This window comes from Hippichthys cyanospilos, chromosome 1, assembly GCF_059441005.1.
Source record: "Hippichthys cyanospilos isolate Australia breed blue-spotted pipefish chromosome 1, RoL_Hcya_1.0, whole genome shotgun sequence".
Classification (NCBI taxonomy): Eukaryota; Metazoa; Chordata; class Actinopteri; order Syngnathiformes; family Syngnathidae; genus Hippichthys; species Hippichthys cyanospilos.
The window spans coordinates 7,298,554-7,316,149 of NC_142369.1; the positions used below are offsets into that span (position 1 = coordinate 7,298,554).

Sequence of the window (17,596 nt, forward strand, 5' to 3'; positions counted from 1 at the left end):
GCTGCGCGATGACTCAATATCTCTTCTCAGTTAGTATATTTTTTTATTACGGATCTCCATTTGACATGGGTTCAGCACCGTTTATCTATTGAAATACCCCAAATAAGGCCATTCATGAGAGAAAATCGTTCTAGGGGTGAGAGTACTCTTTGTAACAGTTTTCCTCAACATAGCACTCGCTGCTCGTAAACAATTTAAATGCCTTTGTTCGACAGTTAAAAATCTTTATTTATAGTATCAACATGTTGTTCTTATAATAGTAGTAGTAATAATAGTAATAATACGTTGTCAATACCGATGACAAATGTATGTATTGTGTCTTGAATGTGTGAAAAAGGTTAACTATATAAACTACATTGCAACTTCCTGTTTCACCACCAATGAGATTTCCCCTTTAAACAGTCACGTACAACGGTGCTTTCAAGGTCCTCCTGATATTCGTAACACACTGGCAGCATGGATGACTTTGCATTGTTTCAAAGACTATTTTTACTCATCCAAAAGAAAACGAAAAAAGCCTCAATTATACCTTTTCTTGACATATGGTTTACCCATGAATGAATTTAATCATCTTTATTGTATTCACATTTCCAAGGCATACCACAAATGACTGGTTACAGGGTATTTTTTCCCCCAACAGAAAGAAGATCTCAGTGGTTAAACATCACCCAAAGCTGCATGTATTCGGACCTTGCAGCGCGACCACCTAGAGCTTGCCAGACTGAGAACCAGGACACCCAGCGCTGCTGAAACACAGAGCACAGTGGTGACCAGGCTTTCTGTTGACTGGGTGGTATCCTGGAGCTCCGTGGCATCTGACTGACTGGTTTGAGACCAAAAAACAAGTGTTGATTTAAATTTACCATAGCTAAAGGTTTGTGTATTAAAAAAAAAAAAATACTCGCCCTGTGGAAAAAACATCCTCAGCCACTGTCGGAAGACCAATGTCATAGTCCAGACAAAACCTCTTGTCAGGGCAGAAAACGGAACCCCGATAACCTGGTATCTAAGCACATGATGGCAGAGGTAGAAGTGAAGTCTTGTCTTGGCCAATTTAGCAAGGCGCTTCCTCCACTTTGTACAAACTTACCTGAATATTGCTACCTGCTGGGCAGTCCACCCAATCGGAGCCCAGAACCTGGACTTGGTAGCGGTTCGGTCCAGTGCACTTGTGTTTGTAACAGCGTCCCGTCAATATGAACTGACTCAGGCTCTGTTCCTGAAAGAGGACGTGCAAGTTTAAGACGCCTTGAGAACTCGTCCTTTTGGGGAACTGGACTCAAGGTCTAAAGGGAACTAACTCCTCAACGCATGTCAACATAGTTCTTTAGCACCAAGAAAGTGGCAAAGCACTACTTTCATTTAAAGGAAATTCCTCAACCACTTTCAACAGTCCATTAGCAGTTAGCACCAAAATGGTGGCAAAGCACTAAATAATGAAACTCCTCAACACACTTTAACACTGTTCCATGATACCCCTAGATGCCACGTGAAACTCCTCAACTCATGTCAATCTAATTTTTAGCACCAAATACAGTGCAAAGCACTACTTCGGTTTAAAGGAAAATCCTCAACTCACTTCAACATACTGTAGTTACTTATCTTAGCGGTTAGCACCAAGATGGTGACAAAGCACTACATAATGAAACTGCTTAACACACTTCAACACTGGTCCATGATATCTGGATGCCGCAGGATACAAGCAAAGCACTATTTTTGTATAAATTGCCTCAAATCAGTTCCTTGACACCAAGCACAATTTCTGGCTAAAGGAAGCCCCTCAACTCATTCTAACATAGTTCTTTAGCAACAAAAAAGTGGCAAAACACTATCTTTGTCTCGATGAAACTCTTAAGCTCACTTCAACTTAGTTCTTCGGTGCCAGGATGCCACAGGATAGCAGCAAAGCACTATTTTGTCTGCAGGAAACTCCTGGACACATTTCAACATAGTTCCTTGACACAAACAAGATAGTACAGAAAAAAAACGTTGTCTATCCTCATCTTTATCCTAAATAAATTAATAAACAAATATTTCTTCATGCTGTCATTATGGGGTGATGTGTGTTGATTTGTCGGAAATAAACACACATAATCCGGTTTTGGAATAAGGCATGATGAAACCTGGGGAAAATACTGATCAAAATCCTGACGCCTTGCTTGTACCTACAAGTGTGGTTAGATTTGAGAAGAAACAACGACTATCTGAGCCAAAAATCTCCCCGCCCTGGCGCTCTTCACTTGACTTCTTCTCATTTTCCTTCTTCCAGCACTCACTCTGAAACACAAGCATCGAATTAAAAAAAATAAACACGTAACATCGCACTTGACCGCCACGAAACGAGAAGAACTTACTCGGTTCTCCAGAGCTTTGTAGATCCGACAGCCGTCCAGAAAGGCATCAGTCTGGCACTGGCCTTTGTGAAGATGCAAATAATGGCACCCGAGTCCACTGAAATAATGGAGGGTCTTTGTTATGGTTCAGTTCAAACGGGATCGAAGTCGGTGAAAGTCAGGGCGACCTGCCGGCACAGAAGAAGGACGACGAGTTGTCGCGGCACGTCGATGTTGAACCGAACAAAGCTCCTTCGCCTGAAAAAAAGGTTAAAGATAAAAATTAAAATCACAAGTGCGCTTTTTGCTACAACTCTGGAGATGTTTGGTTGTTTATTTAAACTAACATTTGTTGTATTGTATGTATTCATTTTTTAAACGTGCATTTAGTAATTTATCACATTCAAAACATTCGATGAACTGATTGATTGTAAAATTAACTATTTTAAATACAACATTTTGGGGGAAATTTGGTTAATGTTTGTGAAAATGAATTAAAAATTAAACGGAATTATTGTTTACTAAACAATTTTACACATGGATATTTATTCATCATAGACAATCAAAACATTTAAAAATTGAAATTATTTTTCTATTCTCGATCAGAAACGTGTTTATTTTTTAAAAATATTTTATATTCTTAAATAGTTGGTGATTCAAATGTAATTAAATAAATAATGAGAATGTGTTAATTTTTCATTCCAATAAAAACTCGTTTCTCCAAATATTAAAAAAAAATGTACTGATGAATCACCTATGATTAAATCATATAAATTACATTTTTTTTTAAAATGAAAATTACCGGTACATGGTTTTATAATTAATGTTTTATAGTAATATTTTATAAGTAACGATAATAACTATTATTGTATTAATAACAATAAAATCCAATATTATAATCCACTATATTAATATAAGTAATAATAAGTAAATCCATTATAGCTAAATTGTGAAAAACTGAATTGAATGAATGAAAAATGTCACTAAAATGAACAATTTTACAAGTACTGTAGTTATGTATTTAGTTTAATGAATAACTGGCCAACGCTTATTCTGTAAATTGACTTCAATAAGTTTATTAATCAAGTAAAATTAAATTAGACAATACAATAAAAAATAGATATAAGCCAACTGAATAAAGTATGTGAAATTACATTTAACTTGTTTGTATTTACTTTACTGAATATCTGGAAATTTGATTTGAACTAATGATACAATAAAAATAATAGGTCAATCTATTATTAAAACCAAGAATTGCATGTACTTAACTTTGCGCAGTCGTACCTTTTCCCCAAATGAGATTCTGTGCCCGGCTGGTGTTGACAGCGTACCAGCCCGTGTCCTGAAAGGCGGCCAAGGTGAGCGGATCGACGCGCGCCGCGCCGGACTGGCTTGGCGCGGCCAACATGATGGAACCTTGCAAGAGCCGGGACTCCCAGTGGGAGGACACGCCACCGGGGGGTGCGTCCTGGAGCCAGAAGACAAACGAGTCAGATCCAGAACGATGCCGCGGACTTGCTCGGTGACGGTTGCGCACAGAGTTCTCGAGGGGGCCCCCCAGCTCGGGATCCTCGGTCATCAGGTGTCTCTGCAACGCCAAGATTACGGACGGCGTGTAGATCCTCGTCTGACCCGATCCGTCCACGTGAGTCACTTTCCTTCGACGGGAGCAGGGAACACCGGCCGAAAAACCTTCTTCGTCCGAGCACTCTCTCCACGAGGCAAAAAGATCTTTGGAAAAGCCCAACACATGGAACAGCTCATGGACCACAGTCTGGAAGGGGAGGAGCAAATTTAGCCTGTGTTGTTAGCAGAGAGTCTTCAGCAAATGTGGATGCAGAACCTGATCAAAAAAAAAAAATAAAGCGGGAAATTGAGATGAATCAAACCTGGACGGTCAGTCTTGGCAGTCCATCCCTGCAGATGACCACAACACCAGCCAAAGGTCTTCCACTGGAGCTCGTCTGGCAGTGGGCGGCGTAGGCCAACAGGCTTTCCTGGTGAGCACCGTTCCAACCGGCTGAGCCTTCCAGCGACATGCCTTCCTTCAGATAGGAAAGTAGTAGAACTACCTGCGCTCCGCATTTGTCCGTCGCTTGGACGTGGAGGTAAAGTAGGAAGTCAACGTCGGGTACTCCGGCGCCGGGACTCCTGAGAAAGACGCCGCGGCCGGTGTTGGCTTGAGGGTGGACTTCGCAAGCATCAAGGTGATCATCCGGGATCTGGGGTCAGGATGGATGGATAAATTAAAAAAAAAAAAATCTGAATTGCTTTTGCACTGGAATCTACCACGTTATATGTCAATTATATTTTCGTCCAATTACAGTTTAGCCTTGATGTGTTGCCATGTTTATCTAACCTGCCCAGAACCTCCATAATTAGTAAAGCTGGCACATATAAACTGAACTATTAGCAATGACACTGATTTTGTAACCAGATTTCATATTTTCCACTCAGGGCTAGCTAGCTACTAAAAATGAAAACCTTTGATTGGTTGGTTGAAACGAAAATTGCCCTAGCTAGGTATGGGTGAGTATCGGTACTAAGTATCAAGGTATCAGTACTTGTGATGACGGTCGATACTAGTATCAGCTGCTCTCTTTAAACAGTTTAACGATCAATAAGCAAAAATTACAAATAAATAAATTAAAAAAAAAAAACATTAATTATGTCATTTTAAGGAAAATATTCATATTAGAACATAGAGACATTTCTTTAAAATGACTGTTTTTTGTTTTTTTTTTGTAAATTTTGTTCCTGAAAAGAATTTGTGGTATATAGTGACAAAGTTGCATTGACATCTTTGAGTAGCAAACCATTTCATAATTATGAATTCCAGTGATTATTACGGTTTTTATTTAAATGTTTTTGGTCATGTGATTTGCTGTATGTTGTGAACTCAGCACAGATCGATGCTCATCCATTGCATTTTCATACAGCATTTATTGTATCCATAATGGTATCAAATCAATCGTTCATCGTTGTAACTGCAAGAAAAATTCAAAAGCAATATAATTATCATAATACCATCCAGCTGTATAGCGCACTGACCTTCACATCCAAACATGTTTCATGTCTGTAGTTTTTGTTTGCCTGGCCACACCTAAAAGCATCATTTCATGAAATGATTGAGAAGGTGACAGAATGCAGAATGCAGTGCGTTCATCCAAACCATTTTTCGACACACACTTGTTGTAGTTGACGGTGCTTGAATCCTTCCACAAAAACTTGCAGTATTTGTTGATGTCCCTTCTGAGCAGCAATGGGCTTGAGGCTCGCTCCACTAGAATAAGAAAACAATAAGAAAACTAATAACTAAGAAAACAACTAACATTGCGAATGAAAGTGTCATGTTTTTAAATCAAGGGTTTATTTGGGGGGGAAAAAGTTCTATTCTTTTAAATAAACTTCAAATAGGTCAAATCAGGGGATTCTAATTCAATTTTAAAAAAATACCATTTTATTTGATGAAATATAGTTGTGCTTTAGTAAATACCAATTAAATTTCATACCATTACAACTTTTTTCACTTAGAGGTTTATCATTGTGACTTTTTCTGAAAAATACTACAAAAATACTAACTTGATTTTTTGCATGTATGAGTACATGCAGTATGGTGGCTATAAAAAGTCTACACACCCCTGCGCAAAACAAGACAGAGATTAATTTGTTTGTTTAATACTGGGCAGTTCAACTTTGGAAATACACTTGTTAAAAAAAGCACTTTGACATCATAACGTTGTAACTTTTACCTTAGAAAAAGACAACTGTTGGATATAATACATGTTTACTTGGATAAATAGAAGTTAATCCTCGCAACGTTTCAACTTAATTCAGTTAAAAATGTAAGTTTGTCCTTCTAATGTTTTTTTATCTGAAAAAGAAAACTAAAGTCTGATTATGATTACAACCTGTATAGCAGATATAAAAAGTCTATACACACCTGTCTTCAAAATGAGCTCAAGATTAATATGTGCATACTTATGCAACCAAATCATCCCTATTTATTTTGCTTCCTTTCTCATTTTTTTTTTTGAGTTGTACCAGTTACATGTCACATTATTGGTAGACCACGTCTTCAGATGGTTTACAATGGCCTGATTTTTTTTTCTAATTCTCCTAAGACGAAAGCCTATTCACATTTTATTGCACTCTCAATTTGCCTAATTTTCAAAAGGACTTAGTAAGATAGCTTGAACGAGTCAAAAGATATGCACCAAAAACTAATGTCCACTACAGTGGACACAAATGAATAGTTTGGGTCTAAGAAAGATAGTTTGTGTACCTGATAGTAATGATGACACAGTCCTCGCAGCCCGTTCCACGGTGTCCCTCAGTCGCCTTTCCTGGCCCTCCGACAGGTGGTCGCTCTCTTCAGAAAGCCAAATCCCGATCCTTAGCGGGGCGACCTCTCTCGGGCTTGGCGCCGGACTTTGCCGGGCGCCGCGTACCACTCGCACTCTAGGCTGGACTTCATCAAAGACGCACCGGTGCGGGGAGACCCACAAACCCGCAAACAACAGAGGAAAATACAACCAAAATCCCCGCCGGGGAACCATCACCTATTAAGTGAATACAAGCGATGAAATGTTAAAAAAAAAAAAAAAAAAGATAAATATGATGACCTGTTTACTGGAGTCTGTCTTACCAAAAGGCAACTTCGAACTGATTCCTCCCATCTTCCTTGAGGAGTTTTGGGGGGCGTCGGTGTGAAATTCCACGCAACCTTTTTTTGAATACAAAGCCACATATGTGGAGCGGGGTGTGAAGCAAACACAGACCCCCCATAAAAAGTGCAAATCTTTTAATCGCAGCCACATTTTGGACTTATATACAGTGAAATTGACCCTATTAATCCTTAAACTTTCTTACTCATCTCGATACATTGCAAAGTTAAAAACCTCTGAGCTATGTGATACATTCTACAAAAAGCAACAAGACTAAGAGTAATAATTCCATTGGCACAAGTGTCAAATTAATCGGGGAGGGGTGGGGGAATTTCACACATCCAAAAACCCGGCATCAAAGCAACACATTCCCATACATTCAATTGGGAAGGGTGAGGAGGAAAACAGCACTAAAACCCGCGTCCAAAGAGTTATTGCCAGCGAGCCGTCAGTGTGTGTTCTGTGCAGCGTGTCACTAGGGAGGGGACCACCTATGGGAAAGTCCTCAAAAAAGGCACTTAAATAGGGACGGGGGAACGCATTTTCTTTCTCTCGAATACCTGAAGACCACCTACAAACGTATTCCGCCGCCGGACGTTATCCGGCGTTTGGAAGGAGTCGAAAAAGTGGATAGGGAAGATTCTTCTGTGCAAAAAGCTCACCTGACATGTTCCAGTGTTACATGTACAAGGTCGTCAGCCATGCTTTTGTTCTAAATCAGTGGTTCCCAACCAGAGAAAATCAAACGGTCTCAATACAATAGCCAATTTCAATACAACAGCCCGAAGATCATTATTTCAGGAGCGCCATTTTTTAAGGGTAATGTAAAGTTGGTTTGAAATATTTTTTAGCCTTTTTTCATCCAGATAAGAGCATATTCTCATTTACAATGCAAACCTGACAGGAAACAAATACACAAAACAACACATTGCATTAATAACATTTAGGTGTCATAAATTTAGCTATGGTTTAGGCATGAGTCAATTTGAGAGATTTCCTGCTGTTTTAAGGTCAAGGTTTCAATAATTGCTAAATAACTGCTAAAATCAATAAAGAGCTGATTTTCTTCTTTGAGCGAACATCTAAAGAGATCATAATTTGATCATTTTTAAGTAGAGTCAACAAGCCGCCTCTTTTAAGTTCATTGGAAACTATCTTTTCTCCTGAGCACACATGAAGGAGGAGGGTTTAATTTTGTATTTTAATTAGCTTAATTAGCTCAGAAGTGACTTAGAAGAAGAAAAAAAGTACACATTTAGTCATGTATTTTAACCTCACACGGTACATGTTTCTCAATGCACCAAATACTTATTTTGTTCAAAATTAATACGGAATGTGTTCAATTGGTAGAAAAAAAAATGCAGTTTTATTTACACAACTATTCAAAAAGACATTTTTGGAACTGAAATTTTAATATGATATTTTTGCTCAAGGTTATCATGTCAGAACTAAAATTGATCCAAGCCTACTAGTACTGATTTCTAACTCTTTTAAGGTTAGGTTGGTGTCAAATGATACAGGGGGTGCTCCTCAATAGGGTTTCCGAAGACTTCCCTTCACGTCGATGGCGCTCAGTGTTAATTTAGCATTATTTACAAACCAAAGAGTTACAGCACTTGATAACGCATAATGAATTGCTTTTCTAATATTATTTTTAAAAATGTGTAAACTGGCTAAAGGTTGGGAAACACTGCTCTAAAACTCCCTCAAATTGCTCTTCGAAATGGAAAAATACTTGATTTCAAACTGAAAAGCAATTTAACGACAACAACAACAAAAAACTAACAAAAAGGCACTAGGTCACAAAGGTGATTCAAGTGAGCATGGGCACGTCGTCCTCTGAGGTGGGGGGCACGTCGTCTTCCGAGGTGGCGTCTTCCGAAAGCGGGATGAGCAGCACGTCGTCGTCGGAGGCGGACGACGAAGAGAATGAGGGGGAGGCAGAGAGGGGCATGGAGTTGCCGGATGAGGGCGACGCCCTGAACAAGGACAGACTCAGGCCCAGCGTGTGGAAGATGGACGCCAGAGATGGGCTGCTTGGCGGGATGGCCACCGGGGGCGTTTGGGGCGCCTCGGCGGGTGGAGCGGGCGGCGAGGTATACGGAGGCGGCGGCGGTGTGTACGGAGGTGGCGGCGGAGGAGAGGAGGCGGATGGCACCGGAGCCTGAGCGGACAGAGCCACTTTCTGCACGGGCCGATTGGCGGCCTCTACCGAAGACGAGGAGCTGGCGGGGGCGGCGCGAGATGTCCCCTGATCCGGAGGAGCGGCGTCGGTCGGCTGCTGGCTGGCGCCGGCCGTCTGAGAGGGTCTAGAAGCAGGCCTGGGAATCAGGCCCCACCTCCTCATGCGGCGGACGAGGCGGCGGATGAAGCGGGGCCTGCGTCTCCGGTGTGGGGACGTGACGGCGTCCTGGCGAAGGAGCTGCAGGATTCCCCTCAGGGACAAGGAAGAAGTCTGAAGAGAAAAACGTCATGACATTAGTTGCGCACATTTTGCGAACCAGGGCACGAAGAGGTAGTGCGTATGCTTGTCTGTAAATATTGAGAACAACAGGGGTGGAGTTACAAGGTGGCCAGGGGTGGCCAATCCACCCATTGTCATTCTGTGGCACCCTATTGGCCACCGCCACATCTAAAACACATCTTTGATATCTGATCTTAATGCCCGTATCGCGTTATAGCATTATTCTCATTCCTACTGCCAGTTATTTATATTAATCACATATACCTACATAATTGCTATTTCCCGCAAACCTGTGAAGGGTGCCTCACTAAGTGTTGCTGAACACCCAAAAGAAAAATTTCTGGATGTATAAAGTTAATAAACAGCATCAGTCAAAATTTTGGAAACAGCCACTAATTTGGTGCACACTAGTTTCATATTTCAAAAATGTCTTCTACATTGTATAGTACTTAATGAAACTTAACAAAATAACTCAAATTAACTCAAATGGAGAAAAAAAACATTAGTTAACATATTAAAAAAAATACAAACTGAAGTGCTTTTAATTCAATGATGAGTTACATTTTTGAAAATCCACTGTTAACAACAGCAAAAATGTCCTTGGCTTTCATCTTCATCAATTAATTTTTTTTAGGCATTGGCATGTACCGATACCAAGTTTACAATTTATACAATGACAATAAATTTGAATTAGAATAAAAAACTTCCATAAATTTCATGTTTTTTTTTAAAGGAAAATTGGATCTCTTGATATGCATACCTTTGCATTGTTTACTGAGGGGAATTTTGTGTAACAAAAGTTAGTGATATCAGTGATATACAAGGAGTTGAGCACTTGTACTGATATCAGAGTAAAAAGTAGTATCAACAATCTCTAAATTCCATTGATGTGCTGTCAGGGATTTGTTAAATGGATTTATTTTTAAAAAATTAAAGGCTCAACAGTTGTTTGAAGATTGTAGTTTACCTTGTTACACAATACTTAGTGACCTTTTTGCCCATCTCACACTTGACAAATAGTCCACATATTAAAAAATGACATTTTAAAATCGCCATTTGTATGAAGTTAGTTGTGATTGAGCATCATAGTTTGGCTTGAAAAAGTTCCTCTCACCTCATTAGGATTTTCTGTGGGGAAGTCCTCAACTGGGGGAATAATGCCTTGTGCGATCAGTTGACCATAAGAGGGCGGGGCTTGCTGTTGAATCAGCTCTGCTTCATGTCGGTTGATTGGTGCAAACATGCTGCGAATGCAGGACACACATGAATGCATGGACACACTCAATATTTATTTATATTTTTTAATAAATGCTCAACGGCATTTACCTGTACTCCCTGGTCCGTAGCGAGTATAGCTTACAGGTGCAGCCCATGGCGATGACCAGCAGCAAGCCGCAAACCAGACTGCCCACCGTGGCCGCCGTAATGACCTTGCGCGGCAGGATGACGGTGCAGTTGAGCTCGTCCGTGCCATCCTTGCAGTCCACCTGGCCGTCGCAGCGCCAGCTCTCAAACACACACCTGTGAGAGATCCAAATTGAGAGATCCAACTCATTCCAACTCATTTCTTTGGTCTTTTGGAGGTGAAGGCACCTCAGGGGTGCGTGAGATTTAAACAGAATTTTTACAGGTACCACAAAATATCATATAATGCCTTAGCAAGAAAACTTCTTTTTGTATTCAAATTAAGAGCAAATGAATTAAAACATGAACCCAATTATTGCTAATTTTGTTGGACTGATTCCTTTACAAAACATATGCCTTTATTCTGTTAGGTTTTATAAGACTGCACAATGTCATTAATGATGCAATTTTCCAGCCGACAAGCCAGAAAAAAAAAGAAGTGACAATCTACCTCTGGCGTTATTGTTAAAACATTTACAGGAATAGCATAACAAATGTCCCAAATTTGAATAAATCAGGTGGTAAAGCGTTCTGTTTTGCAAAATGCTTTGCTCTGATTAGGCGTACAAATATTAGAAGTAGAAGTTTTAACACATAAAGGGCTGTGAATATTTTGGGGATTTTCCCAGTAGATCCCATTGGGTGGGTGCTTTAACAGTATTAGAGCTGACCTGTCACTGTCACAGTGGAAGGTTCCGGGCTGACAGACGGTGCAGTCCCGCTCGTCGCTGCCATCGGCGCAGTACAGCTGGTAGTTGCAGCGCTCGCTGACGTTATAACAGACGGGGCGGGCGGCGAAGTGCCCGGCCGCCATCGCCGCCGCCGCCCTCTGGCCGGAGACCCCGCAGGCAAACTGCTCCCGACCGCATCCCCGACAGCCCTCCTCGTCCTTGCCGGTCTCGGGGCAATCCCACTTGCCGTCGCAGCGTTGCTCATGCGTGAAGCAGCCCCCCGAGGAGCCGCCGCAACGGCCCTCCCAGGGCGGGCAGTAGCTGCCCACGTGGAAGGTGGCGTTGAAGCCGCCGCCCTGTGAGCCGGCGACTGTCTGATAAGTCAGCGACAGAAGGCCCGTGCGGGACTCCACTTGGATCCATTTGTAATTGGAGGCGCTTGTGATCTGTTGGTGAATTCAAGTAACGGAAAAGTTATGCTAGTAAAGGCCCAAGTCATATTGTGGCAAAAAATCAAAAACCTTTGCCTTAAACATATCCTCAGAATGCTGACCACCTATGCTAAAATTGGCTACGTCCTTTGGATCATTCCGTTATTATTCTGAAATGAAATTATTGATCATGTTGTTGCCCAAAAATCAGGGAATTAAAATCTATATTCATTTTTTTGTGCATTCATCACAAAAGAATTGGTAAACTATTTTTGTAATGAAAAATGAAAATTCAGTGATATACAGTAGTTCCTTATTCTAACATCTGTTGTATTATTGGAAAGATAAGAACACATACAGTAGCTAGCATTTTTACCTTTTGTATTAACTGATTGGTAAATTTAATTAAAACATTAAAGATATTCTATTATTTAACAAAATGGATGGATATGACAATAATTTAATGTCATTCAATCTTTATAAATAAAATAAAAATATTAGGAAAATTAAATAGCATTTTGGGGGAGGATTTGTTTAACAAGTAATAAATAAAACAAAAATACATGTTTTAATGGTACATTAGCTCACAGAATGAATTAGTACAACCTCATCGTTTTGATTTCATGTTTTGTATTGCATAACTTAGGTTCATTCATTATAATGATTAATAAACTGCTATGTTAAACATTTAGATTTATAAATATTTTTTTTATTTCTTGCATTAGAAAAATGGGACATTAATTAGAATTCAATTATTGTTCTGATAGAACAATTGACTACATTGTCATGGCCTCACTACACATTTTAAAAAACAAAACTGTACCCGAAGCGCAAAAGTTGTCATACTTGAGCTTTTTTTTTTTTTCCCTCTTCCAAATTGTGTGTGGAACACTCACAATTTTAATGATGTCTCCTTTGCCTTGCGCCCCGTTATGGACTGTCAGCGTGTCCCCGGGCCCCAGCACCAGCTGCTGCAGGTCCAGCCGCAAGGGCCGAGAGTCATCCGGGTCCAAAGTCCAAACGCACAGTAAAGGGAAACCCCGAGGAGACGGGGGACAAAAAGTCCCGTAGAAGGTCCGCAGAAGTCCTCCGCAGGGCCACTGGACGGGAGCCGGTGTCACCACGCTCTCCCTGACGAGCATTCCTGGCTGCGTCCCCTCAGTGCCGCAGCCTTCTTCATCTGTGCCCACGACATCGGCTTCCCCGAGACACTCCACCTGGCCGTTGCAACGCCACGAGAGGGGCAGGCAGCGGCCTCCCAGGCATTCAAACGACGTCAGGGGACATTCACCAGAGGTACGATCTGTAAAAGTAAAAAACGTTTACTTATCAACATGGTAGCGCCACGCTTCCATACAATTCTCCAAATTCCTATTCTAGATTCAAATATGTGGAATATTTTAAACCTAATTCCCTTCTTAACTTTGTTTTGAAATTTCCTGGGAAAGTTGGCTTTATGTTTTTGCACAATTACCCAAATTAAAAAAAAATAAAAAATTCAAACATTTGGAATGTTTTCAAATGAATTGTCCATCTTAACTTCATTTTCAAATTTACTGGAAAATTTGACAGCTCTATGGTTTCGTACAATTCCCTATACGCTAACTGAAAATCGAAAAAAAAAAAACTCAACTACTTACTGATGATTACTGGAAAGGATGAAAGCTCCATGCTTTTGTACAGTTCCCAAAATTCCAATTGAAAATTCAAATAATTTGAATTATAAGTAGCTAAGAGAATAGATGGATGGATGTTCAAAATAATTCCTGTCTTAAATTCATATTGAAATTTCCTGGAAAGTTTGACGGCTCCAAGCTTTAATATAATTCCCGCAATTCCAATTGACCATTCTAAAAAAAAATGGTAAAACTTTCACTATAGTTCCCCACCCCAATACCAAATTGCAATTTATGATCAAAATTGGCGGCTCCATGCTTTCATAGAACATGCCAAAATTACAATTGAAAATTGGGAATATTTTCAAAATAATTCTCATCTTGATTTCATATTGAAATTTATTGGAAAATTTCTAAAAATGTTCTGTGTATGTAAACCCCTTCGCAACTCGGTGTGGAAGCCCCTCGACAATTTAACAAACACACCTCTGGCGTAATTCAAGCGAAAAGATGACACGGGGTAGATATGCGGCAGGAAGTGGTGCACCACAGTGATGTTTCCGCCAGGGAATTCGACGGGCGGCGGCAATTTGGAGCCGCACAAAACGAGTGGCGTGCCGCCGGCCGACGATTTGATGGCCAGCCACTCCTTCCTGCACCGAGCCGAAAACTGGGAGAAGCTGAATGAGGAAAAAACAAACAAATACAAAGAAAATGAGCACACTACTTTTTTGACGATGACAGTCAGCTATTAGAAAAAATTTCAGAAGGAATCTACAATGAACTACTGCGAAACCTTTTTTGTGAGTCGTATATTTCACCTGAGAATGATCGGTTCCCCTACTGCACCCTGAATGGTCCAGCAGTCATAAATGGAACCAAAATGGTAGGAGTAAGTATGGTAAGCAGAACTCCAGATCTCCCCCACGTCACTGTCCAATACTTGAAGGGAATGTCCACAGTGGTCTGAAAAAAGCAGGACAAAAAATTGAGATATTTCCTTGCAAAAGCTGGGTTTGAAAAACAAAAAGAGGAAAATTTCACTTGACAAAAATTCAAGTTGACATATATTACAAGATTATTCATAATTCGTTACGCATGTGAGATTGTGATCGTAACCTACAATAAAATCCTCATAAATCCTTAGTGAGATTTTTTTTCAGGGAAAAAATACTGTAAGCAAAATGCTCTTCCACACATTTTTTTACAATCATGCGACATAGAATCACAATTCTTACCAAAAGAAAGTGCCAGACGTGACGGGCTGCATGCTGTGGACAGGAAACATGAGTTTAACACTTTTCTAAATGTTGTCAAACACATGAAGCATTTTTCATTTACTCACCAGCAAAGCAAAAAAGCAAGAGGCTGCGGATGTGCACCATTGTGGGGATAATGGGCAAAAATTAAAAAATAAAAAATGTCAGCAAAGTGCCATTTTTAGAAGATATATTCTGGAAGACGTCACCTGCAGAGTAACGGCAGATATTTAGTACAACTGAGGATATGAAAAAGACCTGCAATTCCCAGACAATTATCCAAGTTCATCTCACTAATAATGGATCTTTTTGGCGGGTGCCAAAAAACTTGAATATCGATGGAGAGTTCATTTATTTTAATCATTTGTTTCAAAAGGTGAAGCTTGTGTGTTACATTAGTTCAACACATTCAAAGTGAAATATTTCAAGCCTTCTTTAATTTTAATGACTATGATTTACAGACACAAACGAACACACATACACTTAAGTGTTTCATTAAATTAGAATATAATGACAACGCTTAAATTGTGTGCCCCCTGGGTCCTAATCTTGCAAAACAATTTCAGAAATTTACCTTAGCCTTTAAATAGTCTGAGTATGGTTTAGTAGGCTCCAAAGTCATGGCAAAGACAGTAACGGTTGTGCAGAAAAACTCATTTAAAACAAAAAAAAAACCCTGAATGCTCACAGAGCTCCAAGCCTTTATTTTCCAGCAGGATTTGGCACCATCCCACAAGGTCAAAACTTACAATATCTGGTTTAATGAATAACTGAATAACAGGATCTGATTGGCCAGCAAACTCACATGACTTTGAATAAAACTGAAAACTTATCGTATACTGTCAAGAGGAAGATCATGGAAGAAAAACTCTGCAAAGCAGACGATCTGAAGGCCACGATTATACCAACTTGGGCAGCAATGAGAACTGATGTGTGCCAAAGACTGTTAAACTCCACGAAAATGATACTATATTTAATGCAAAAGGAGTCCCAACAAAATTATGAGTGCATATTATTTCAATACACTTTTCTCAAAGTTTGAAATCTAAATATTTCTTGTTTTTTAAAGGCTTGTATTGTTTCACTTAGTGTAGTGTGAACTAATATAACATACACGTTTCACGTTTTGAAGAAAATTATTCAGAGGGATGGTGTTTTCATTAATATTCTTACTTTTGGGCACCCATTAGTCCCTATGACAGTGACATGACATGACAAGCCGAAAAATGTATAGCAATTTTGCATTTACATTTTAGCCACGAAAGTGTCCATCGGGACACATTTTTCAGTAGTCCATAGGGGTTTAAAATTGGCATAATTCTACAATTGGCTTGTTTAAAAGTTCTTTTGACCCTCTCACGGGACAACACTTGGACCCTAATTCGTGTGAAGCGGGTTAGTTTCCGTCTAAAAACTAAAAGAGCTTTACTAGCCTCTAGCATCCGGTCGAGCTACATGCTAACGTCGTGGTTTCCTTCCTGAGTCGGATTGGACCTACGATTAACGTCAAACATATTAACGTATAAATGCGACCTGTCGAAAGAGTTGTCGAAATGTAATTAAATAATTAAGAGCGGAATAGTGCATTACCTTGTCTATCGGTTCTTGTTGATAAGTTCGGAGCTACTTCCGTATTTTTTTTTTAGCACGATGACGCATGAGTAGCGGAGTTTCAGTGTCACGTGGCTGAATGTATTCTTTAAAGCCAGCACCAGATTCGCTTTTTAATCGATAGGTGTCACTGTTGCTCAATTTAAATTGACGGAGTATTAGACTCGGCCCGAACATGCGTTTGAGTTAGCAAAAAAAACAAAAAAAACAAAGAATATCAATACAATCTATGTTGATACTGTAAACGGTTATAGGTCTCTTCCCAAGAGAATGGTCCGGTCTTAAAAAAGGGTCCTAATAAGAGAAGGTTGTGGTTCCAACAGAAGTTTTATATTTGAGAGACGATTCTCCACCCAAGCGCTGTAGTAGTAACCGAAGTGAGGTTTTTGTCCTGAGGAAAGGCTCTTCTCCCTAGAGAAGTATTTAAGGTTTCTGGTCCCAAGGAAAAATAGCAGTAATAAATTCTACTCCCGAGAAATAATACTCATCCCAATGTGGTCCTAAGAGAAGGTTGTCTCATGAGAGAAGATTAGACTTCCAGGTAAAATCTGAGTCCAGAAGGAATATTTTGGTGCTCAAAGAAGGCTCCGTAGATAAGGTACTCATACCAAGTGAAGATTCTTATCAAAGAGAATGGTCAAGTACCAAGCAAAGGTTCTAATCTCAAGGTAATGTTTTTGTCCCAAGAGAGGGCTCTCGTCCCAAGAGAACTTAGATGGATTTTCGGTTCCATGAGGAGTGCTTAGGTCTCTTCCTGAAATAAAAGATACTTCCCAAGAGGAGGGTCTAGTCCAGAGATGAAGTTCTCATCACATGGTTATGGTCCCAAAGAGAAGGACCAGTCCTGAAACAAGATTGTAGTTCCAAGTGAGGTTTGTATTGCGGGGAAAGAAGGATCTAGTCCTTAAGTAATGTACAAATCCAAAGGTTCTTGTCCAAGATAATGGTTCAGTACCAAGTGAAGGTTCTAATCTTGAGATAATGTTATTGTCCCAAGAGAGGGCTCTCATCCCGTAAAAAATTGTTGTCCAGTGAATTTATCAATTTTGGTCCCCAAAGGATGCAATACTAAACAAAGTTTCTTGTCCAAGATAATATGTCGAATATCAAGGAAAGGTTCAAATCTTAAATTAAAAGTCT

General features: G+C 40.0%; 2 protein-coding genes across 2 annotated transcripts; both read right to left on the minus strand.

The window, feature by feature from the left end:
- Window positions 1-608: 608 nt before the first annotated feature.
- Window positions 609-6,892, minus strand: cirop (ciliated left-right organizer metallopeptidase). Its single transcript, XM_088423586.1, has 13 exons — window positions 6,619-6,892; window positions 5,523-5,616; window positions 5,385-5,436; window positions 4,406-4,555; window positions 4,223-4,330; window positions 3,871-4,107; window positions 3,618-3,801; window positions 2,522-2,591; window positions 2,355-2,451; window positions 2,170-2,277; window positions 1,091-1,219; window positions 906-1,006; window positions 609-823 (listed from the first exon to the last, which is right to left on the minus strand). The coding sequence occupies exons 1-13, from the start codon at window positions 6,890-6,892 to the stop codon at window positions 658-660; spliced, it is 1,770 nt and encodes a 589-aa protein (XP_088279712.1). The 3' UTR covers window positions 609-657.
- A 230-nt stretch (window positions 6,893-7,122) lies between these two features.
- On the minus strand, window positions 7,123-16,515 carry lrp10 (low density lipoprotein receptor-related protein 10). The gene is made up of 10 exons (XM_088434119.1): window positions 16,436-16,515; window positions 14,932-15,054; window positions 14,825-14,857; window positions 14,408-14,552; window positions 14,073-14,266; window positions 12,867-13,273; window positions 11,540-11,985; window positions 10,791-10,985; window positions 10,579-10,708; window positions 7,123-9,455 (listed from the first exon to the last, which is right to left on the minus strand). Exons 2-10 carry the CDS (start codon window positions 14,969-14,971, stop codon window positions 8,814-8,816), a joined length of 2,232 nt encoding a protein of 743 aa, XP_088290245.1. The 5' UTR covers window positions 14,972-15,054; window positions 16,436-16,515; the 3' UTR covers window positions 7,123-8,813.
- Window positions 16,516-17,596: the final 1,081 nt, after the last annotated feature.